Source organism: Phascolarctos cinereus, unplaced genomic scaffold (genome assembly GCF_003287225.1).
Source record: "Phascolarctos cinereus isolate Bilbo 61053 unplaced genomic scaffold, phaCin_HiC Scaffold_5;HRSCAF=322, whole genome shotgun sequence".
NCBI classification, from domain to species: Eukaryota; Metazoa; Chordata; class Mammalia; order Diprotodontia; family Phascolarctidae; genus Phascolarctos; species Phascolarctos cinereus.
The window spans coordinates 261,851,458-261,875,539 of record NW_027555958.1 but is presented as its reverse complement, the minus strand read 5'-3'; the positions used below and the strand labels follow the sequence as shown (position 1 = coordinate 261,875,539).

The 24,082-nt window shown below is 37.4% G+C and overlaps 1 protein-coding gene across 1 annotated transcript in view; it reads left to right on the top strand.

The window, feature by feature from the left end:
• The window catches only part of DNAH9 (dynein axonemal heavy chain 9), a 458,278-nt gene that overhangs the window by 30,371 nt on the left and 403,825 nt on the right, over positions 1–24,082 (top strand). The window contains 3 exon segments of the mRNA XM_020965915.2: positions 9,516–9,683; positions 18,741–18,857; positions 19,840–19,990. Of these exon segments, the coding sequence (XP_020821574.1) occupies positions 9,516–9,683; positions 18,741–18,857; positions 19,840–19,990 (436 nt within the window).

Below are 24,082 nucleotides of genomic sequence, written 5' to 3'. Positions count from 1 at the left end.
TGGTGGTACTACAAACCCCATCCATTTAAGATGATGACCTTAATAAATGTTGTGTGTGTTCTGACTGCTACATGGACCAACCATTCCATCCATCTCTCTCCCTTTCCTCGGCCCTCCCTATTCTGTGAGACACAGCAATATTGAAATTAGGCCAATTAATAATCCTACAATGGCGCCTAAATGTTCAAGTGAAAAAAGAGTGGATTGATGTGGCAAACTTCATTGTTGTTTTATTTTTAAAAAATTGTCACAGCTACCTGTTGGTATAGCAACCCCTACCCTGATCCCTGTGTCAGCCAAAAGATTATGACTTGCTGATCATATTTAGCATTTTTTGCAATAAAATATTTTTAATTAAGGTACATACATTTTTTGGACATAATACTATTGCACACGAATAGACTACAGCATAGTGTAAACATAACTTTTATGTGCACTGGGAAACCAAACAATTCATGTGACTCATTTTATTGAGATATTTGCTTTATTGTGATAGTCTATAACCAAACCCACAATATCTCCGAGGCATGCCTGTAATTTTGATTTTTATTATTGGTTTTATCAATATCATCGATTATGTTGACACATTTCCTCATATTAAATCAACTATGCAACCCTGCTATAAATCCAACCTGGTTATAGCATATTTTTAATACATTGTTGTAATTTCTTTGGTAACATTTTATTTAATATTTTTGTGTTGGTGTACTTTAGGGATATTGTTCTGTGGCTTTCTTTTTCAGTTTTGTTATTCCCTGTTTTAGGTATCAAGGCTTTGGGATTTTTGCTTTTTGGTTTTTTGTTTGTTTTTTGGTGAGGCAATTGGGGTTAAGTGACTTGCCTATGGTCAGACAACTAGTGTCAAGTGGCTGAGGTCGGATTTGAACTCAGGTCCTCCTTCCTGCAGGGCTAGTGTTCTATCCTCAGGGCCAGTACTCTATCCACTATGCCACCTAGGTGCCTCAAGGCTTTGTTTATATCAGAATAATTAGTAGGATTATTTCTTTTTTCCTATTTTTGCAACCAGTTTGTTATGTAACATAGGAATCATTTTTTTCTTTGAATGTTTGCTATAATTCACTTGAATTTACTTATAAATCCATCTGCGATATTCATTTTTCCCTCTTTAGGAGTTCATTTATGGCTTCTTCAATTTATTTTTTGAAATTAGGTTATTTAATTAATCTGTTTCTTGTTCTATCAACCAGGGTATTTATATTTTTATAAATATTGACTCACTTCATCTACATTCTCAGTTTTTTTGACAAGTAATTAGGCAAAATATTTTTGATAGTTTTCTTTAGCTTCTTTTCCTAGTTCTATGCCCAATTAATTGATCTTTTATTTCTTTCTCTTACTGATGGAAAGTGTTTAGAGATATAATTTTTCCTTAAAGGACTCTATCAGCTTAATCTCAGAAGGCTTGATATGTTGCATTTTCTTGTTGAAATGTTTTGTTGTTTTGGTAATTTTTTTTCTTTGTCTCCCCATAAATATTTTAATCCTAAATAATGAGTGGATCTATTCTGCAATAACAATTCCATACATATGTAAATTCTGCATGCATAATACATATAAATTATATAAATATAAATTATATACACATATAAAAGTTTGATATAATAAATTAATTGCCATAGCAATAATACCAAAAGAACCTAAAACATCTCCTAATCAGCAAACACTTGCCTTACTTGTCAAGCAGAGAGATGGTAGCCAAGGATAATACTAGTGAAGAAAATAAATTCATTTGTATAATCTTAGATAAGATGATAACAAAAGGTTATGAGCAGTATCATCTAACAGTGAGAATCAGAAGAAGGAAAAGTAAGTTTAAGTTTAAGAAAGGCTTGTCAAGAGATCCAACCAAGCAGTCATTCAGAGGCCATTTAGGCCTTTCAAAGGCCATGAAACTGGAAGGAAGATAACAGACGCAAATGGGAAAGATCTGCAAAGATTTTTCTCTGACAAATTTAGTTTTCACCAAACAGGACAGTCAGATGGTGTACCACATTTGAACTTAGTCCCACATTGCTGCATGAAGATGTGGAAAGGGCACTGGGGTGGTAGCAGGGGAGAGGAAGGGAGGGGAGGGGCGGGAGGTAGTTTAGCTAAACTAAATCAAGTATACACAGCAGAGATTTGTGCCATGGGCACAGTTTTTAGAGTGTTGAGGATGTATGAAAGAGGGGAAGATATTAAACATTTGGGAGAAAACACTGATTCTATTCATGCTGAAAAAAAATACAGTTAAGATGCCATCAATAGCTACCAACACCATACAACTAATTTCTGATCTCTACACATTTTTTAAGAGAATAGTGTACACACAAATTAAGTGCATTCCTAATGAGGGTATGAGAAGGGAATGGGCAGGCATTCACAATTGAAATGCTATAATAGTCAACAGTCAACAACAATTTCCAGAAAGATATGAGGATGCAAGATCCTACACAGCTGTGTTATCTACTGTGAAAAAGCATTAGATCTGGTAGAGCAAAGCACTACTTTAACACAGTGAATTCCATGTGTTTTCCAACATCATATGAGATAATTTGAAAAATCTATCAGACAACTTCTATAGCCCTCTCGTTATTATATCAAGTGTAACATAAAATATAGAGACATGTAATCATTACAATCTCTTAGAAGCAGCAAATTGGGAAATGAATGCTTGCTAAAATGGTTTGTTAGATATAGGAATGATGTCCAGTGTAACTCCTCAGGATATACTTGTTTGTGAATTAGATTGTGTTTATTGTGTTAATTTAAATGAATAGGTTGATTTTTGGGAGGAAAACACGAGTTTATTTATCTTTTTATTGCTTTCTTGTACACTGCTCTCCCCCTAAAACACAGCTTACATTTTTAGCAATAGTATTCTAAAATCTGCTGATCTACTTCTTATAGTTTAAATTCTTACTCCTACCCACATCTCTCCACACAATGCAGTAAGCAGCTTTGAATAAGCTCCCATTTCATTCATTACAAAATTGCTCTGAAGTTGTGTTTGACTTGGGAAAAAATGATTTCCTGCTAAGCTTTTGTGAAAGTGATTACTGGGGAGCAAAGCAATAAGCTGACCTCATATGCACATTGTTTTCTTTTGCTCTTTTCACAATTTTGAGCTACTGTATTCCCTTTCATATTTAGTCTAATTGGGCCTCATTTCTTTTAGCTCCTCTGGACCACATGGCTATATGGAAATCCATTATATTCATAAGGTCAATAGCAGCAAAAAATGTAAAGAAAATGTTCTTTCAAATGACCTTTGAAGATTTTCATCAGCAAATGCTTAACTGGTACTGGCTTCTAATATAAATTTTTCAGAGTTCATTATGTTGGTCTGTTTGTTCTATGGTTTGAAGATATGGCTACAATATGAAAGGCTTGCCTTCATTTGCACTTTTACTTCCTCACCACATGAGTTGCACAACAAATTTAACTACCTTCCACTGAATATTTAATAACCTGTCATAAGAACAGAAGTAATACCACATTAGCTCAGGCAGTAACCCATTTAGTCCTATATTACATTTCTGACAGTGGCATTTTGTGTGATAGCATGGCAGTGAGTATTGCATAGGCCTCAAGGTTAGAGGTAACCTAGGGCATAGCTCCACCCCATGGCATCCATGCGCATGCACACATGCATGCACCACACACACACACACACACACACACACACACACACACACACACTTATAAACAAGAAAATTATCCCCAGATCAAATAATAATGACAACAAAATGAAGAAGACAGAAAGAACCAATCACAAGATAACTTTTAAAGGAAAAGATGACTGAAAACCAGGTCATATCAGCTTCTTGGTCTAATGGCAACTGCTTCCCGTGCCATCTACTTCCGTAGCTGATGGTTATGGTGTCCTGAGGAGTCCCATGTACCTCAATCAATATCCCTGTAGTTTTAGGCAATAGTTTTTGGAGTTAACCCCTTGGCAGTACTGTGGTGGTAGATGGATGGGGTCTCACTCCTGGCATGGGTCGAGAGTAGTAATCAAACTAGCTTGGATGTTTGAGGGGAAGAAAGTGATTGAGTTGCAAAAGAAAGGAGTGCAGGACCTAGAGGAGAATATTTGTAAAGGAGGGAGGGAATCAGAAATGCGTTGCTGATTATAAACCATGTAAGACTTAATTTTGTCTTGTTTTGACTAGGAATGTAATTTCATAAGAAACTCCCTTTACCTATACAGATCAGATACTGCTGTGCACCTTACAGTCTTAGAGGTGCTTAGGGCACTGAGAGGTTGAGTGATTCATCCAGGGTCACTGCCACTGGTCAGAGGTTAGACTGGCACACATGCCTTCTAGACTCTGAGGTCAATTCTGTATCCACTATACTTGCCTGCCCTACATTTAATACTATACAGGAGGAAATACGCAGCCAGAAGAAAGAGTCTGAGAAAGGTAGGAGCAAATTATTTGCAAAATTTTCTGTTTCCTATCAGCGATGTTCTGACCAATTCTCTTTCAATCTAGTCCATCATGACCAGCACCATCTTTCTTTTACCTTCACACCCCTCCCTCCCCCCATACCCATCACTCTAGGGGACTGAAGGTAGTAAATTTAGAGAGGAGGGTTGAGCCCAGAAGAGTGGACTAGGAAAAGGGGTAAATGGGTCCAGCTATAGCAGTTTCTCCAGCTCTTCTTGCAGTATGTCCCAAATGGTCACCCTTGCTTACCTCTCATTCAAACCATGGTTTGATAGTCCTCCTAGGAAAGTAGTGATGATAAGAAGCATGTTTACACCAAGGACACTATAGAAAAAATAGTACAGTGACTGAGGAGGCAAATCAACAAACATTCAAAGAAAAGAAAGATCTCAGTGAATAAGAATTTTGCAACAAAGAAATTTGATTCAAAATTTACTAAGGTGCAAATATTACAAAAGTCTGCATCTCCCTGACATGACAATAGACCAATTTAAGAAGCTCCCAAGTCATTCAGAAAAGCAGAAAAAAATTAAGTGAAAGTATTAAAGAAAAAAAGGATAGAAATTTAGAGCTTATAAGGAAGAATCAAGTTTAACAAGAGAGTAGAGAATTTAAAGCAAAGACAAAGACTCTCCATAACAGTGGATTCTCTGAAAAAGTAATTACAATACAATCCATAGATTAGTGGAAAAGCAGAAAGAAAATTAAAGCAACAAAATAAAATAGCAAAATTGGAGGGATACTAGAGCTCTACAAAACAAGACACAACTTGAAGAGAGGATGTGAAGAGATAATCTAAGGATTATGGATCTTGAAGGAAAAAAATTCATGAAAAAGTGTAGTAGAGGTTAATTAGTGGCTTCTAGTCAATAGGGTCCCCTTAGCTCACTTCATAAGATTGCAGAATGTAAGGGAGAGGTTACAGAGAAAATAAGATATTAAAGTATTACCTTCTTTATAGACTTGGCCTGGTCTTGTATTATTACCTTGTAAAAAGTGTACCACTTTCATATTGTGAGTCATTTTGTACCTTGTAAAGATTATGAGACCTAGAGTAATTCAAAGTGCAAGACTGTGAATGAGCCTATTCACAGATTTCAATAAGTGTAAAGTAGTGCAGACTCTTTATTTCTCTCATAGAAAATATGACAAAGTACCTCCTTCAACTTGTTGAATTTATAGGCTGACAAAAGAATCAGCCACAATTCTGCCAGCTTTTAAAAAGCCAGTTAGCAGTGCTACTGTGTCTAAGGAAGTCATCTCAGTGAATCAAGAAAGTCATCTCTGGCAGCTGAGAAGAAAACCAGATATGAAGGAAGAACAATTTTTTAAGGGAATTACTCTTCAACTTTTTCCTTGTACCTTTTTCAGAGTGTAGCAAGGGTGCAAGGGCATTTCTCTCTCCTCCTTCCTTCAATAGAAATGGCATCATTCAACTTGCCCATTAGGAAATGTTTTGCCCAGCAGAGAGCAGGTCTAGTGGATCTAACTGTAGGGTTAAGTTGAGAGGTGCAGGCCCAGGGAGTCCAGTGAAGTGATCTGCCCAGCAAAAATATTCCCTAGAGGGAACAGTCAGTGTGAAGACACCACAAGAAGAGAAAAGACATTTGGGTTCTGCTGAGGAAAAGATGTATGTCATCTTTACTATGTGCATTCCTCACTATGTGCCGTTCTCTTTGTGAGCTCTGTGTATGTCTGTTCTTATCAATGATGTTGTACGTCCCACCCCTGTTTTATGGGAGAGATGTTTTGCAACTGCTGTATTCACTATACCGTTTCATTAAATGTCTTTATTTTGATCTGTCTTCTCTAACTGACTATGAAAAGTAAACCTACTGGATCATATGACCAACAAGATGGAGGACTAGACATTTTCTCTAATATTCATGACCTCTCAGACTTCTCCAAAACAGAAATTATGTGCCAAATATAATGCAACTTCAGCTTTCTTCATGATCTAGGATATTGGGAGCTCAAAAGAAAGTAAAAAACTCCATGAGCTAAAGCCTAACTCAAGCTCACTGCACCTCCCCTTTCCCCACTGCCAACCATGTTACAAGCAATCTGACCCACAGGCTTGCGGCAGAACTCAAATCCACATCTCTATCCCCCTTCCTTCTTTCTTTCTTTTTTTTTTTAGGCAATTAGGGTTAAGTGACTTGCCCAGGGTCACACAGCTAGTAAGTGTCAAGTGTTTGGTCTGAGGTCAGATTTGAACTCAGGTACTCCTGACTTCAGGGCCAGTGCTCTATCCACTGCGCCACCTAGCTGCCCCCTTCCTTCTTTCTAATGCTGTGGAAATCAAAATGCTAACCTGCAGAAATTTTTTGAGGCCTCGATAACTAGCACCACAGCAGAACGTTTTTTGTTCTGTAAAGGATCTCAGGAAAGCAGAGGAACAGAGAGAACAGGGCAAGTCACGTGTCTGGGCTTGAAATAGAGCTTAACCCCATAACCTGAACTACCCCTCCTTGGAGTTCCAAACTTCATATGGTATAAATCATGCCAAACTGTAACAGCACCAACGTGGTAGTACTCTGTACTGCTGGACCAGAGAACAGAACTAAATGGAAAAAGACAGGATACCATCTGTGGGATGTATAGCACTCCATGAAACCTGAGGGAAAGATCTCAGCAGCCAGCTGGGGCCAGTTATCTCCAGCATCATTCCCCAATTCACCTGGATTAGAGAACTAGACTGGTGAACCATGAATTGTCCGGCATGGGAGGAAGCTAAGATACATTGAGAGCTAACCTCCAAGGAAATCTCTTTTAGAGGGGTGAGGGAGTCTGAAAGTGAGTAATAGGGGAAAATATGATAGGGGAAAGACTGAAATCAACAAAGATCTCGGGAGGAAGAAAACCAAAAGACCTTGACCATAAGCAGGTAAACCAATATGGAAAGCATTAACAGCAGAAGGAAATATGCTCTCCAGATCTAGTAAATGAGTTCAGGCATCTAATAATAAATTCTGCAAAATAAAGGAAAACTATTTGACATTTTATATTACAGAGGATATTGCTGCTTTTAAGGAGAATATGGAACTATATAATACTGTTTCTGAGTTATTTAAAAGAGAAATGATAATTATGAGAGATTATGTGGTGCACAGTAGAAATAATTGGTGAGATAGAAAAACTTGAATCTATGAGGATGTCTCACCAAGGAAACAAAAAGAAAGCAACCAGTGGGAATGAAAATACACAGAAGTGAAAGACAATCTGGAAGAGCAATGGAGGGCTAAGCTAGGTTAAGGGTAACAGAGAATTGGGAGATTGGGCATAGAGATAATGAAACAGTTGATAGGATTATAGCCTCAGGCGAATGCCAGAGCTTTGGCCATGTGGGAAAGTCCAGAGCTTTTCCGTTTTTGGGGTCTAGATCCCAAGGTCTTTTCATTTTAGGGGTTCAGATCTCATCCCCATCAGACCTACCAGAAAACTCAAGAGGGAATGGAATAATATGTTCTAAAATGCAATAGAACTCATGATGTAGATGAGATGGACATGCTGAAAATCTGATAACCATAAATAAAACCATAAATGAAAAAATATCAATGTTCCATAATAGAGAGGCATTCAGAACATTCTTAGGAAGGAAATTGGACCTGAAGAAATTATTTCCTTCTCAAATACCTCAGACAACAGAAATGTAGGAGAGGTAAACAAATGCAGCCACTAAGGACAGCAAGGGAATGACAGAGAGATAAGTAAGAGGATTCTTTTTAATGTACATAAGGAGTGAAAGAAGATGTCAGGTGGAGGTAATGGTGGAGAGGTGGGCCTAGGACCCTGCTTACAAGTGAATCAATGGTTTTTTGTTTGTTTTGGGGGGGAGTAAATTACAAAATGGGAGGCTGCATGAAAGTAGGGAGGGGAGGAGGATAGACAGGAATGTGTGATGTGGTCTGGTCAAGTTAGGAGCTATCAGTGACGGGACAGTCACTCCTGTGGGCGAGAATTCAAATAAAGTAGGGAGATTGGGTACTAGCAATTGTGAGAATCAAGAAAGGCTTTATGGAAAAGGTAGTGGCTATGGGCAGTTGCTAATTCTGTGTGGCAGGGGTGAGGAGGGAGTGCATTTCTGGTATGATGAATGGCCAGTGCAAAGGCATAGAGATGTGTGAGGAAAGAAGGTCAAATTAGGTGGACCATAGAGTGTGAGAAGAGGAATAATATATAATGCAACTGAAAAGGTAGGTCAGGGCCAAATTGAGACTTTAAAAGCCAAACAGAAAAGTTTATATTTTATATAGAGGAAATAAGTACCTACTAAACATTACTAGGGGAACTGACATTGTCAGAAGTGTAGTTAAAGATCACCTTGACAGTTGTGTGGAAGATGGATTGGAGTGGGAAGAGACTTGAGGTAGGAAGACAAGTTTGGAGTACTTTGCAAATGTCTAGGTGAGAAGTGATGAGGCCCTGAATTAAGAATGGGGTTCGATGAGTGGAGAGGAACTTGGATGTTTTAGGAACTATAGTACATATTCCTTGTCATTAATACTCTGTTCATTTGTGCATGTACATTGGAATCCGAAGATTTTACTATTTATTCAGTTACTGGTTTTATTATTTTTTTTCTCTTGTAAACTTCTCAATGTAACTGCTATTTTTTTCCTACATTTTACTCATTATGGTATATAGGTTATTAGATAAATATAGGCAATTTCCCTACTCTCCATTTCTTTTCATTTTGTAGGATTAAGGCAAATACATTTTTCTTAGCTCTTACTAGCTGCACTCCTTTGACTCCTTTCTTTATATGAAACCATGTTATAGAAATTCAAATCCTAATTTCAAATAAAATCTTTTTAACCAGGTACTCAATTTTAAAATCTACTGTTCCCTTCTGAATTCCCTTTCTTTAATATGTAAATATAGAATATTGGTAGAGGTTTAAATGGACAAATAAAGTTTATCTTACAGTGTTTCTAAAATTTATCATTTATTAGATTTTCCCAGATAACTAGTTTACTAATTCTTTTCCTATACCAATAAAAGTGCAGTCATCTCTGTTAATGGTCTTTTTAATTATTCCACTGTTGACCACCCCCACAGAATCTTCTGAAGACAGCCTTGGATTTTCTCAAGCTAGAGAAGCTTGAATTCAGTGGAATTCGAGGGAATGCTTTGAGTCAACAGGTCCAGAGCATGTATGAGGAATTCCAGAATGTGTACAAAACCTTTTCAGAGTGCTCCTATGATTGTCTGGACCTTACACACACAGTAAGTAAGGGGATTCATAGTTTGACATCCGCTGTTCTGAACGGGCATATAACTAAGCTATCTGCTTGCAGTACTTACTCCCACGATCTTTCTCTCTTTCCACTGTTGAGGGAGAAGTAAGATATTGCTTCCTCTCTGTACTTTATTAGTTAGGAGAAGCAAATAAACCAAGAGTTTCACAGTGTCAGAAGGAAGGATGAATAAAAACCTAAAGAAAGTCCAGAATAGTATAAGCAAGTGCGAAGGAAAATGGGCCCCAATTCTCAAACTAAAGAGAGAACTCTGAAGTCTCCCCAGAGATGATGAAATAACAGCAAGAAACTCTAGGTTGATTCAAAAAGGAAATAAAACTGTTAAAATAAGTTTTTAGAAATGAAATTAGGAGGGACAGCTAGGTGGCACAGTGGATAGAGCACTGGCCCTGAAGTCAGGAGGACCAGAGTTCAAAATCCAGCCTCAGACCAAACACTTGACACTTACTAGCAGTGTGACCCTGGGCAAGTCACTTAACCCCAATTGCCTTTAAAAAAAAAAGCAAAAAAAAAAAAAGAAATGAAATTAGGTCAGAAATCAGAGCTCTTGTTATAGAATTGAAAAAAAATTACAGAAAATAAAACTTCAAAGGTAAGATAGAATTCTTTCCAAACAAATAGCTCCAAAAGATCAAATGACAGATTTACTATACAAAAATACAACTAGGCAAGATAATTTGGCAGAAGAGATAAAAAAGGAACCAAATTTTTTAACATTTTTAATTAATTTTTTAAACTTTTTTTATTAATTTATTTTTACTTTTCAACAATCACTTCCATAAACTTTTGAGTTTTAAATTTTTCTCCCCTTCCCTCCCTGCCTCCCTTCCCAAGGTGGTGTACAATCTGATAAAGGTTGTACATATACATTCCTATTAAACGTATTTTCCCATTAGTCATGTTGTAAGGAAGAATTAGAACCCATAGGAAGAACCACAAGAAAGAGGAAACAAAACAGAAGAAAAGAAAAAAAAGCAAATAGTATGCCTTGATCTGCATTCAAACTTCATAGTTTTTCTCTGCATGTAGATAGCATTTTCCATCATGAGAGTTTTCGAGATGTCTTAGATCTTTGCATTGTTGAGAAGAGCTGAGTCTATCAAAGTTAGTCATCCCCCAATGTGACTGTTACTGTGCACAACATTCTTCTAGTTCTGCTCACTTCACTCAGCATCAGTCCATACAAGTCTTTCCAGGTTTTTCTGAAGTCTGCCTGCTCATCATTTCTTATAGCTGAATAATATTCCATTACATTTCATATACCACAACTTGTTCAGCCATTCCCCAATTGATGGGCATCCTCTCAATTTCCAATTCTTTGCCACCACAAAAAAAAAAAAAGCTGTTATAAATATTTTTGTACTTGTGGGTCCTTTTCCTATTTTTTTTTGCAAGGCAGTTGGGGTTAAGTGACTTACTCAGGGTCACACAGCTAGTGTCAAGTCTCTGATCTGAGACTGGATTTGAACTCAAGTCCTCCTGATTCCAGGGCCAGTACTCTATCCATTGAGCCACCTAGCTGCCCCTCCTTTTCCCATTTTTATGATCTCTTTGGGTTACAGCCCTAGAAGTGCTATTGCTGGGTCCAAAGGTATGCACATTTTTATAGCCCGTTGGGCATAGTTCCAAATTCCTCTCCAAAGTGGTTGGATCATTTCACAACTCTACCAACAATACATTAGTGTCCCAATTTTCTTACATCTTCTCCAACAGTTATCATTTTCCTATTTTGTCATGTTGGCCAATCTGATAGGCCAAACTCAAGAGTTGTTTTGATTTGCATTTCTCTAATCAACAGTGATTTAGAGAATTTTTTCATATGACTATAGATAGCTTTAATTTCTTCATCTGAAAATTGCCTGTTAATATCCTTTGACCATTTATCAATTGGGGAATGACTTGTATTCTTATAAATTTGACTTAGTTCTCTATTTATTTTAGAAATTAGTCCCGTATTAGAGACACAGGTCGTAAAAATTCTTTCCCAGTTTTCTGCTTCCCTCAAAGGGAACCAAAATTTTAAAGAAAAAAATATTAATTCTATAAGATGACAAAGTATCTGGCCTTGAAGATAATGTGCAGCAATAACTTAATCATTGGCATTTATTTTGCACTTTGAAGCTTGCAAAGAATTTTAGAAATATTATTTCATTTGATACTCACATTAACCCTGGAAGGTAGACTCTATTACTATCCCTATTTTACAGATAGTAAAATAAATAAACAATAAAGATAATTGGTTTCCGAAAAGAACCTGACAAGTTAAAAAAAAAAGCAACCCTGCAAACTGCATTGCAGGAATAGTAAAAGAAAACCTTCCAGGACTTTTTAATAAAGGCATTAAAATGCTGATTATGGCCATACATCACTGCCAGAATTGGGGGAGCTCCAACCCTGTTTTCAGCTCCCTTTTGTGTGTTGTTTACCCCATTAGAATGTAAGCTCTTGAGGACAGGAGCTGTCTTTCTCCTTACTTCTATTTGTATCCCCAGTACTTAGCCTATTGTCTGGCACATAGGAAGCATTTAACAAATATTTTAATGGCTTTTATTTATTATTTAAACACAAAAAATATTAATTAATACAAACAAGCAAAAGATACAAAATTAAGTGGAGACTTAATGAGGGTGTATAATGGGTAGGTCAAAGCACAATTCATAGAAACAATTAATAAATATATGAAAGATAATGATAAGGCTGAGATAGTATACCAACGTTTCTGGGATATAGCTAAAGTAGTACATACACTGAGAAATTAGAAAAAAGTAATAAAGTGATAAAATAAAGAACTAAATAACAATTTTTAAAACATAGGCACAAAAATCTTTATTTATAAATTTAGACTTTAATACTAAAATTTAAATACACAGAAAATTAAAAATTATGAACTTAAAGAGTGAAACTTAAATACAAAATAAGAGAAGAAAAAAAAGTGTGCCATGTGCACAGCAGAATGTAAGAGAGGATTCAAAATATATTTCCATTTCAAGAAAGCCTATATAATAGAAACTACACATTATGTTGAGAGCTGTCCATCTTTGCTTCCTTGTAAGTTTAATTTTGTTCTCTGCTGTGCACTTTTTCCTTTGTTCTTTTTCTCCCTTCATCCTCTTCGAATGCTACAATTAAGTGCAGATATACATATAGATGTAGATATTTACAGACACATACATACATATATACATAATACATATGTAAATGTATAGACATATACTTTCCCTAACAAATTCTGCTCCTGATCTTTGCTTTTATGTTTGTGCATCTCTTATTTCCTCTCTCTCCTGAGTCCTCTACTTTATTTCTACCCTTTACCCTCTACCTTGCCTTCCTGTTAGTTAACCTACCTCCACCTCCAAGGATCCCTCCCTAATTCTCCCATTCCCATAAACCTAAACACCCTTCTATACCCTCCTTTGACCTATAACCTCACCCTCCCCTCTAAAGATCCCTCCCTTATCTCAAGAATCTGTCCCTTATCCTCCCATTCCCATTAATCTAAGTACCCTTCTATATCCCCCATTTAACCTATTCCCTTACCTTCCTCTCTAGAAATCCCTCTCTTATCCTCTCCCCCTTCCTATTCCCTTAGTATTTTATTTTTTTCTGAATTTAGAAGACTTTTATACTCTTCTATATATATATGTATTATTCCCTCTTGAACCCATTCCCAATGAAAGTAGGTTTCCAGAACTACCAGCTCTCCTCTCTCATCTAATTCCTCTGTCAGTTCTTCCTCTTGCACCTCATTTGTTTAAGATAGTTACTCTTTTTAGCTGTTCCTGAACAGTTTTACTTTCTAAAATCACATCATACTCAGGTTTACCCCAGTCTTTCTTACAAACACCCAATTGCTAATAAGTCTTGAACATATGTTTTACAAAAGGTAAAAGGTAAATATAAGATAGGTAAACAATCTGTCCTTATTGAATCCCTTGTATTTGTCTTTGGTCTTTTGTATGTACCTTATATTTCTCTTGGCTCTTGTATGTCAAATCTTCTGTTAAATTCAGATTTGTTTGTTTGTTTTCTTAACAAAGTCCTGAAAGTCTGACAATTCATTGCATGTGTATTTTTTTTTAGGAGGATGCTTAGCTTTGATGGATCTGATATTTTTGGCCAGAACCCAGTTCTGTTGCTCTTTAATATACTATTGTGTGGCATGCCACTCAAATTAAAAATAAAATAAAACACAGAGGTATCCAAGGAGAAACAGAAAGTTAATTTATTATAGCTATTATTGTTGTTGTTGTTATTATTATTACTATTATTATTATTATTTCAAATCTCGAGATTTGGGTGTCCTCGCACCAATGGCTCTGATGAGAGGAGACAACCCGCAGAGGTAGAAGTTAGTTTATATAACCCTGAAGGTTCAATTCCCCCTCCCTCACAACTGTCTGTTAACTCGGCTAAAAATGTGCAGTTAGGAAGATAATTTACAATTGTTTTGGAAGGTCTCAGGGATTGAACAGATAATGCTGGGAACAGAAAGACATCTGAATAAGACCCTGTCAAAGGGAGATAAGGGGACTGGAACATTTAAGGGTTTTCTGGGGCTTGGGACAAAAGGCGCATCTAAGATCAGAAGGCAGGCCAGGGCTTAACAACTAGACAAATTTTAACTGCTAATATTTGGCACTAAAAAGAGAAGATCTTACAGTAATCTATTCTTAACCCTATCGTACCTTCTGAACTCACTACCTTAATTACCCTGAGAAGTCTTCACTGGGACATCCCATTCATAGTGTTCTAAGACTTGCAGTCTTCTAGTGTCATTGCTGGTAGGTCTTGTGTGATTCTAATTCTGGCACCACCATATTTGAATTGTTTTTTTTTCTTGTTGCTCATAATACTTTACCCTGGAGCTGGGGGTTTCAGAATTTAACTATGATATTCCTGTAGGTTTCCCTCATAGGATCTCTTTTAGGTGGTGATTGGTGGATTTTTTTCTACTTCTACTTTCCCCTGTTGCTCTAATGCTTTAGGAAAATTTTTCTTTAATTATTTCTTTTGTTATTGTATGAAGATTCTTTTTTTTTGTCATGTATTCAGGTAGTCCAATTATTCTTATGTTTTCTTTTCTTGTTCTATTCTCCAGATCAGTTGTTTTTCTTATGAAATGTTTCACATTCTCTTCTATTTTTTCATTCTTTATATTTTGTCTTATCATTTCTTGATCTCCTATAACTTTGCTGACTTCCACTTGCCAGTTCTGATTTTCAAGGAGTCATTCTCTTCCTTAAAATTCTGGATCTCTTTTTTCTAATTGGTTGACTTTCGTAATCTTCTTGTTTTTCTTGGAATTTTTTTTTAGTTTTTCCTCAATTTCTCTCATTTGATTTCTAAAGTCTTTTTAAAGTTCTTCTGTGAATTCTTTTTGGGCAGGTGACCATTTAATGTTATTCTTTGGGGCAGAAGAGAGTTTCTTTGCTTCAATCTCCTCCTCTAAAGACAAACCCTGGTCTTCCCTATTCCTGTAGTAACTCTATGGGATTCTTTCTCCTTAGCCTGTGCATTTTTTTTTAATTTGTAGTAGCTTAGTTTTTGTAATCACTTCTAGCCCTGGAGTATGGGGAATGGTGCCTCTGGCCTCAGATCCTCCTTCAATTCTGCATTCTAGCCTGGAAGGAAAACTAAGACCTCCAGCTTCCTGTAAGTGCTCATAGCCATCAGAGTCCCCGCCCCACTGCTTCTAAACTCACCGGCCTGTGCTGGTTCCTTCTCACCTAACCACGTCTCCACAGCACAACTGGGTCTGGTGTACCATGTCAGCAGAGGTTCCCTTGATCTTCCCCAGTTTAGACTCCCAAATACCCTCACTGTCCCAGGGGTAAAAGTTCCTGTGGCTGGGGGGCCAAGGCAGCCCCCAACCCAGCTAATCCCAGGGCTTACCACTTGTTTAAATGGTCCTAGCCAGCAGGTGTCTACTCTTCACAGGGATCAAACCTAGTCCTGGGATTTTTATTCAGATCTTCTCTCATTGTCCCACACCTTTACTCTATTGTCACAGCACAATTATGAGCAGCAAATATGTATTTGTTAAGTCTGTTTTTTTTTTTTGCTTTTTGGTGAGGCAATCAGGTTAAGTGATTTGCCCAGGGTCACATAACTATTAAGTGTCAAGTGTCTGAGGTTGGATTTGAAGTCAGGTCCTCCTGACTCCAAGGCTAGAGTTCTATCCACTGCGCCACCTAGTTGCCCCCATTCTTTATTTTTTAAAGGTGTTTTGTAACTGTAGTCATATAAATATTATGTTATATTGTTAGACTGAGTCTCAGCACAAAATTGAAAAGTTTTAGCACAAAGTAAATCAATGTATCTAGGATAAAGTTTGTATCAGTTATTTAAGTTATCCAGAGGTTCCCAAACTCATTTGGTCTACTGTCCCCTTTAAAAAAAATTACTCAGCGCCCCTCTGCAAATCTACTTTCTTTAACCCTTTGACAATTTGTTTTTTTTTTTAGTTCCCATCATTTCAAACTACCACTGCCCCCTGGATTGTTCTAGTATCCCGGGGGGGGGCGGGGTATTGCCCACTTTGGGAATCTACGTGAGGGAATTAACAAAAATGTGTAAGACCAAGAGGCCATCCCAGAATTGGCAGGTGGTATCAGGATATGAACAGATAGTTCCCAAGTAAAGAACTGTGAGTTCATAGATCATAAATATAGATCTGGAAGTTACCTCAAAGGTCATCTGGTCCTATGATGTCAAACTCAAATAGAAATAGATCCCTTGGGGCAGCTATGGGCATAGTGGATAGAGCACCAGCCCTGGAGTCAGGAGGACTTGAGTTCAAATGCGGCCTCAGACACTTGACACTACCTGTGTGACCCTAGGCAAGTCACTTTACACCAATTGCCTAACCAAAAAAATAACAAAACAAACAAACAAAAAAACCCAAAAGATCTCTGTCTGTGGCATATTGACTTAGAAAACCACAAATTAGCATTATCTGTGTCGAATGGTATTTTAATTTATTTTGTTACACATTCCCCAATTACATTTTAATATGGTTCAGCCTTGCCTAAGGGCTGCAAGTTTGACACCTCTGATGTAGTCTAAGCCCTCCATCTTAAAGATGAGCTGCTAAGGCTCTGAGTGGTTAAGTGATTTGCCCAAGGTCACAAAGGTATTAAATAGAAGAGCCAAGATTTGAACCCAGAGCCTTTGACTCCAAATGCAGCACTTTCTACTCTACCTTATACCCAAAGAAGATCTAAGTAAGTCCATATATGCCATGATATTTGTAGTCACTCTTTTGGTAGTAGCAATGAAGTAAAAATTTAGGAATGGTTAAATATATTCTGAGAAAGGAAATAATGGGATATTTGCCTTAAGAAATGATGAGTATTAAAAATTCTGAGAAACATGAAAAAACTTACATAAATTAACATAGTATGAAGTAATAAGCAGCATTAGAAATTAATATATACGATGACTACAACAATTCCCATCCCCCAACATTGTACATGTTCTTTTCTCTCAGTAGAGTGTAAGCTCCTTGATTGTAGAGAATTCTTTATTTTGGTCTTTGTAACCCTAGCACCTTCACATAGTACCTAAGACACGAAAGGAAGTTAATAAATGCTTACTAAATTAAATTGTTAAATCTGGCAGCAATGGGAAAGATGAATGGGTGGTAGCAATTAGAATAGAGAAAATGGTGGAGGGTTAAGAGAAAGAGAGTCAGAGACAGAGAGAAATCTGTAATTTGGGGTTAACAATTATCCTTTCTAATATGGGTTTATTCCGGATGCAGTTAATGGAGCTTATTGGCTATTCACATCTTAATGTGAATTAATTTAATCACATCGATTTTCTCCTGAGGCCTAGCTTAAGTAGTTTATTGAAAGAATGACAGTTTTGATTGATAGGAAAGAATGAAAAGTTAATTTTGGAAAATGAGGAGCTACTATATAGAGCAGGCCTTGGATGCCACAGAGGTGAAATGTGAGGGTGGGGTGGAGGGGTAAGGCGTTCATAAGGACACTAGTAATGATGGGGTATGGGCCCAAGCTGAGATCTTCAACCCTTGCCCCAAAGGGAATCTGGCTTTATGGGCCCCAGCTCCTCATCTCCCTTTGCAAGCCCTAGCCCTACCTTTTGATCTTATTCAGATGCGCCTTTGCCCCTTGCCCTAAAAAGAATCTGGCTCCCATTTGTCTACAGGCCCCAGAAAACCCTTAAACTTTTCTTACTCTGATCTCAAAGGGTTGCTTAATGACTCCCCTTATCTCCCTTTGAAAGCCCTAGCCTCACTTTTTGATCTTATTCAGATGCCTTTCAAACTTCCAGTTCCTCTCATTATCTATTCCCATTATCTATTCAGTCTCTCAGACCTTCTAGTTGGAATTCTCCCCAAGTCATCTAGACCCTTTTCCCAGCCCTCCTCTGGTTACCCAAAGTTACTTTAGTGTATATAAGATCCACACTGGCCCCCATTTAAACACTGAGATTTTCTCATGCCCAAAAGGTTGAGACTTTCTCATGCCTGCTCGTCCCTACCTGTGTTACTAATGTTCAGATTCCTTAAGAGTCTGGCCAGTATGGTTTATTCCAGTACCCCTAAACCTCTAGACCTCATCAGTACCTATGTGATAGAAGGGTCAGAAGGGGGCACAGAAGTGGAGGTGGGAGGATACCAAAGATAAATTTCACCTACTTTCAAGTTTTGTCCAATATTACAAGAATGATGTGGCCATATATGTAAATAAAAACCAAATCATGCCATAGTACAGTAGTTTGGGGGAAATTAAGAAATCCTTAAGCATCAGAGTACTCCAGATATAAAGCCAAAGAATGTAGTTAGGGAGACCTTAGTTCAAATCCTGTTTCAGATATTGTTCATTAGCTCTTTGTCCCTAAGTAAATCAGATAACATCTCTCAGTTTCAGTTTCCTCATCTATAATAAGGACCTTATTAACAATAAGGTTTTTGTGAGGATCAAATGAGTGTTGTATAAATGTTAGCTATCATCATCTCCATTGTTATTTATTTTGTTTATACTTTTTGTCTCTTCAGGAATTTGAAAATTATATCTCTGAATTTAACCAGAAGGTAGAAGATTTGGATCGAAGATTAGGGATGGTCTTCATCCAAGCTTTTGATGATGTAGCTGGTTTAGAACATGCTTTTAAGGTTTGTATTTGTTGCTAAGGAATCAACCCCATTGTGTTTGGTCAGTGCGGTTTCCCAATGCTGTCCGGAATGACCCTGTTGGAGAATCTGTGTGATTACTGTGTTCCTGCAGTGTTAGGATTTCTTGATCCATTGAAACTCAGGGGAAAGGCAGAATTGGGGCTCCTCTGGGCTGGAAATATAGTCTATTTCGGTCTATGCAAGAAAATATTCTGAAAATTCTGAGTGTGGATGAAAAAGTTGTCTCTGAAACTCTTTTGAGTTGGTTCAATGCCCATACTCAGGTAGAGTGCTCCCCGTAAAGTTAAAAAAAAGAGACTGTGGTCACCATCCAGATATAATGACAAATATAATGACAAAAGGCAGTGTGGCTCAATGGAAAGAGTATTGCATTTAGTCCACTTACCACTTTTGATATCGTGGCCAAGTCTCAGCCTTAGTTTCCTTTTTAATAAAATACTGGACTCGGCATACATGACTAAGAAGGTTGTTCTAAATCTATGATCCTGCTATATATTATTGGACAGCGGATGGACATGAATAGTTCTGATGTTCCATGATCAAAGCTACCAGGAATGTCCCAACCCATAGTTCTGTATCCAGGGAAGACTTTGGGGATCTCTTATGACCACTCCAACCTGTGGGCTTAAATGAGAACAGCTTCAGGGGACTGGCTTTAGTTAGTAGCTGCTTGTCGCAGTTCTATCCCAGGTGAGACCAGAAACATCAGAGACCCTTTGGAGGAAATGGTGATTTTGAAGTACCTTCTGTGGATGTTTAGCCACTTCAGGAAAGCTCTAGAATGCCTCAGAACTCAGTTCCTGAGTCTTAGAGCTACACCAAACTCTGGCAGAGTCCTTGACTCAGGGTTAGTCTCTTTATCTTCCTTCTCCAAATCCTCATCTGCAGTCTTAGAATTCATGGAACTGATTTTTTTTTTAATTCTTTGGATTTCCTTTCTTTATTTCACTTTTTTCTGCAGCTGCTTGAAATATTTGGGAGTCTGCTTGAAAGACCAGTAGTGGCCATGTATGCATTTGATAAATACCCTATGCTGATCACCATGTTCAACAGTGACTTGGATGCCATTAAAACAATCTATTGTCAGCACGTCCAGGAGGAGTCAGAACTTGGTATGATCTTAGTTTTCAAGAATTTCTGAGGAATGTTCTGTTACCTCTTTTAACCTTTGAAATGTCATGATCATTATGAGTTGCCTCAGGGGAAAGCAAGAACAGTTCCCATCTATTTGAATTCCTGAGCACCTTAAAATCCATGAACTGCTCATATCTATGTCTGAGAAGAGCACATCAATGAGCAGTAGATTACCAGTTGTTTATGGTCAGGAGAGGCCTTGATAATATATTGAGATAGCAAAAATTGTGAGAAGGGTGGGAAAGGGTGGCCACAAGTCCTGAATGATTATGAATTTTACCTATTCCTCAGTTGCTCAAGGTTTTTCTGACTCAGTACCTAGAACTCCAATGATGTTAGGACTTGGAATGAGACTACCTGTGCTATCAAGGAGAAATTTGCAGCTGGGACCACTTCAGTTCATCCTCTTCTTCTACCTCATTGTACTTAAGTAATTATAAAAGTAATTAAGTATATAAGTAAGTAATTATAAAAGAAATTAATTAACAGGAACAGTTAGCCGCTTTGGATATACAGTGTTATGAGAGAAATATTGTGAAGTACTTATCTCCATTGTGATGCAAGTTCCTTGATGTGCCCTGCAAACACTTCAGACCTTTTTAAAGTATCAGGTTTCGGAGTAGAATTGTGACATTATTATCACTTAACAGTTTTGCTTATTCAGACATCAAGAGATTATTTATTTTTACAACTGATCTGTAATTTGGGTGAATACCATGAAAAATAGGTAAGATACCATGGAATTAAATTGTACAGGAATAGTTAGCCCAGGAAGGATGTCAGATGTTCAAGAATAAAGTTCTGATTGCACAAAGGGGAAACAATTCCAGTTAGAAAGGAAAATGAGATTTGTCTAATGAGACAGACATAGATGCCCAGGAGATTCCCTGACCAACTTTGAGTTTTAAAAAGAAATGCATAGAATATGGAAGTGAGGACAGGTCACAGAAAATGAATTTGAGTGTGGCATGGGCCTTTAAAAACAGGACCACTAAAGCTCAGAATGAGTAGAGTCTGATGAGGGAAGCTAAATACAATTAAAAGAAGGATTTTTAAAGCTATATTGGAAGAAAAAGGAGGATCAAAATAGATATAGTACCTTTGCTTGGGGTGAATGGGATGCAGGTAACTAACTAGAGAAAAAGAACAATTTCATCTGTTTGGCTTCCAAAACCCTTCATAAGCTGGCTCCTTCCTACTTTTTAAGCATGCTTATACCTTGCTCCTTTCCACATACTCTGCAAATCCAGTGATAATGATTCCTGTTCCTTGAACACAACAATCCATCTCCCAACTGAGCATTTTCACTAGCTATCCCCCAGACTTGAAACTCTCTTCCTCCTTGTCTCCATTTCCTGGCTTCCCTGGCTTCCTTCAAATTTCAACTAAAGGCCCATCTTCTGCAAAAAGCCTTTGAGTGTCCTCCTTAATTTTAGTTCCATCACTTTGAGAGCACCCCAAATCTATCCTATATATAGATCTTATTTGTACATAGCAGTTTGCATGCTGTCTCCCTCAATTGACTGTGAACTCTTTTAATGCAGATACTCTTTTTTTGCCTTTCTTTGTTTTTCAAGTGCTTAACACAGTACCTGGCACTCAAATAGATCCTTAATAAATATGTTGACTAATGAACTTACTGCTTAGTTCTCATTTTGTGTCTATTTTCTCTGCCAAAGAGAATGATTTTTACATTGGAAATGACAATAAAAATTATTAAAAGGAGTTGATATTTAAGTAAGGAGATTGTAAGACAGCACCAACTTCCCTTGAATGAATTCAAGTCATTTGAACTACATCCTCAGGTCTTGAAAGAATTGACAGATGTGATCGCTGAGCCATTGTCAATAATATAAGAAAGATGGAAGATAGGAGAGGCTGGAGATTGGAGGAAGGCAAATGTCTTAAATTTTAAAAAGGCAGGGGAAGAAAATACTATAGGCTAGTAATCTTGACTTCAGTATTTGGAAAAAAAAATCTTAAAATGGATAATAAAAGTTGGCAAATATTTAGGTAGAGAAATGGTGATTACAAAGATTACATGGCTTCATCATGAGCAGCTCACCCTAGAGTACTCTCATTTCCTTTCTTGACAAGATTACTAAACTGGTAGACTATAAGAATTCCATCATTGTTTTTAGCCCTTTCCAGTGCTCAAAGGTGTTTAAATTTCCATCTGCCTCTTAATTCCTCTATTTGCATTTCAGAGTTTCTACTTTGCTCTGATCTTTTAATAAGGAAGACTTGAAAAATTCCTATAGATACCATTTTTCCCTGTGTAGTGTCATAATCAGTCTTGTAGCATAGTGTAAGTTATTTATGGTAGTAAGCCTCTATTTTTTGCTTTTGGAATGTTTTATTCTATGATTTTCTGTCCTTTATTATAGTGTCTGACAAGTCTTATGTGATTCTGGCTGAGGTTCTTTGGTACTTGAATTCTTCCCTTCTGGCTGCTTGTAGTATTTTTTGTTTGATCTGAAGAAGGTCTGGATTTTGGCTCTAATATTGCTGGGAGTTTTCATTTTGGGCATTCTTTCAGGATATGATAAATGGGCCCTCTTCTTTTTATATCAGTTCTCATGGAATCAGTTATCATCTTTAAGCAGATCTCTATATCCACTTTTTACCTCTACTCATTTCCTTTGCCACAAAGCATCTCCATTCTGAATTTCCCTAATGCTGTTGGGGGTACCACAGTTCTTTCAGTCACCTCATAACCTCAGTGTCATCCTCAATTCATTCCTCGCACTCAATCTAATATGTTGCCAAATCTTGTCATTTCAACATTTACAACATCTCTTGTAGATGCTCCCTTCCTCCTACTCATATAACTGCCACCCTGGTGCCAGCCCTCATCATCTCATATCTGAATTATTGCAGTTGCCATCTGGTTGGCCTTTCTCCACTCCAATATATCTTCCTCTCAGTTGCCCAAGTGATTTTCCAAAATTGTAAATCTGACCATGTCACTCTGATCTCCCCCTACTCAGTAAAATCCAGTCGTTCCCTGTTACCTCCAGATTCTTAGGTTTGACTTGTAAAGTCATTCACAGTCTGGCCCCTTGCCACCTTTCCATTCTTCTTACACTTTACTCCTCTCCCTCTACTCTAGGATGTCAGAATGCTAGCCTTACATTACACTCCATCCCCTAGCTCTGTGCCTTTTGACCATCTATCTCCTATGGCTTGAAGGCTATTTCTTCTCACCTCCACCTGCTGGTTTCCCTGGATTCTTTCAAGACTAAACTTAAATTCTGCTTTCTGCTAGAGGGTTTCCTAGTCCACCTCATCTGAATCTTCCAGTTGTTAATGACTTTCCTTTGAGTTTAACTTTCATTAACACTTCATAATTAATTGTTAGTTTTCAACATTCAATTCCATAAGATTTTGAGTTTTAAATTTTCTCTCTCTCCTTTTCCCCCACCCTCAGGATGGCGTGCAGTCTTATATAGGCTCTACTTATGCATTCATATTAAAGATATTTTCCTGTTAGTCATGTTATAAAGAACATGAACTAATGGGAGGAACCATGAGAATGAAACAGTAACAAAATGGCAAAGGAAAAGGAGAGCAAATAGTATGCTTCATCTGCATTCAGACTCCATAGTTTTTACTCTGGATGTGGATAGCATTTTCCATTGTGAATCTTTTGAAGTTTTCTTAGATCCCTGATTGCTGAGAAGGGCCAAGTCTGTCAAAGTCAGTCATCCCATAATGTGGCTGTTACTGTGTACAATGTTCTCCTGGTTCTGCTCATTCACTCAGCATCAGTTCATATAAGTCTTTCCAGGTTTTTCTGAAGTCCACCTGCTCATCATTTCTTACAGCACAATAGTATTCCATTACATTCACATACCACAACTTGTTCAGCCCCAATTGATGGGGCATCCCCTCAATTTCCATTTCTTTGCCACCATGAAAAGAGCTGCTATAAATATTTTTGTACATGTGGGTTGTTTTCCCATTTGTATAATCTCTTTGGGATACAGCCCTAGAAGTGGTATTGCTGGGTAAAATGGTATGCACAGTTTTATAGCCCTTTGGGCATAGTTTCAAATGGCTCTCCAGAA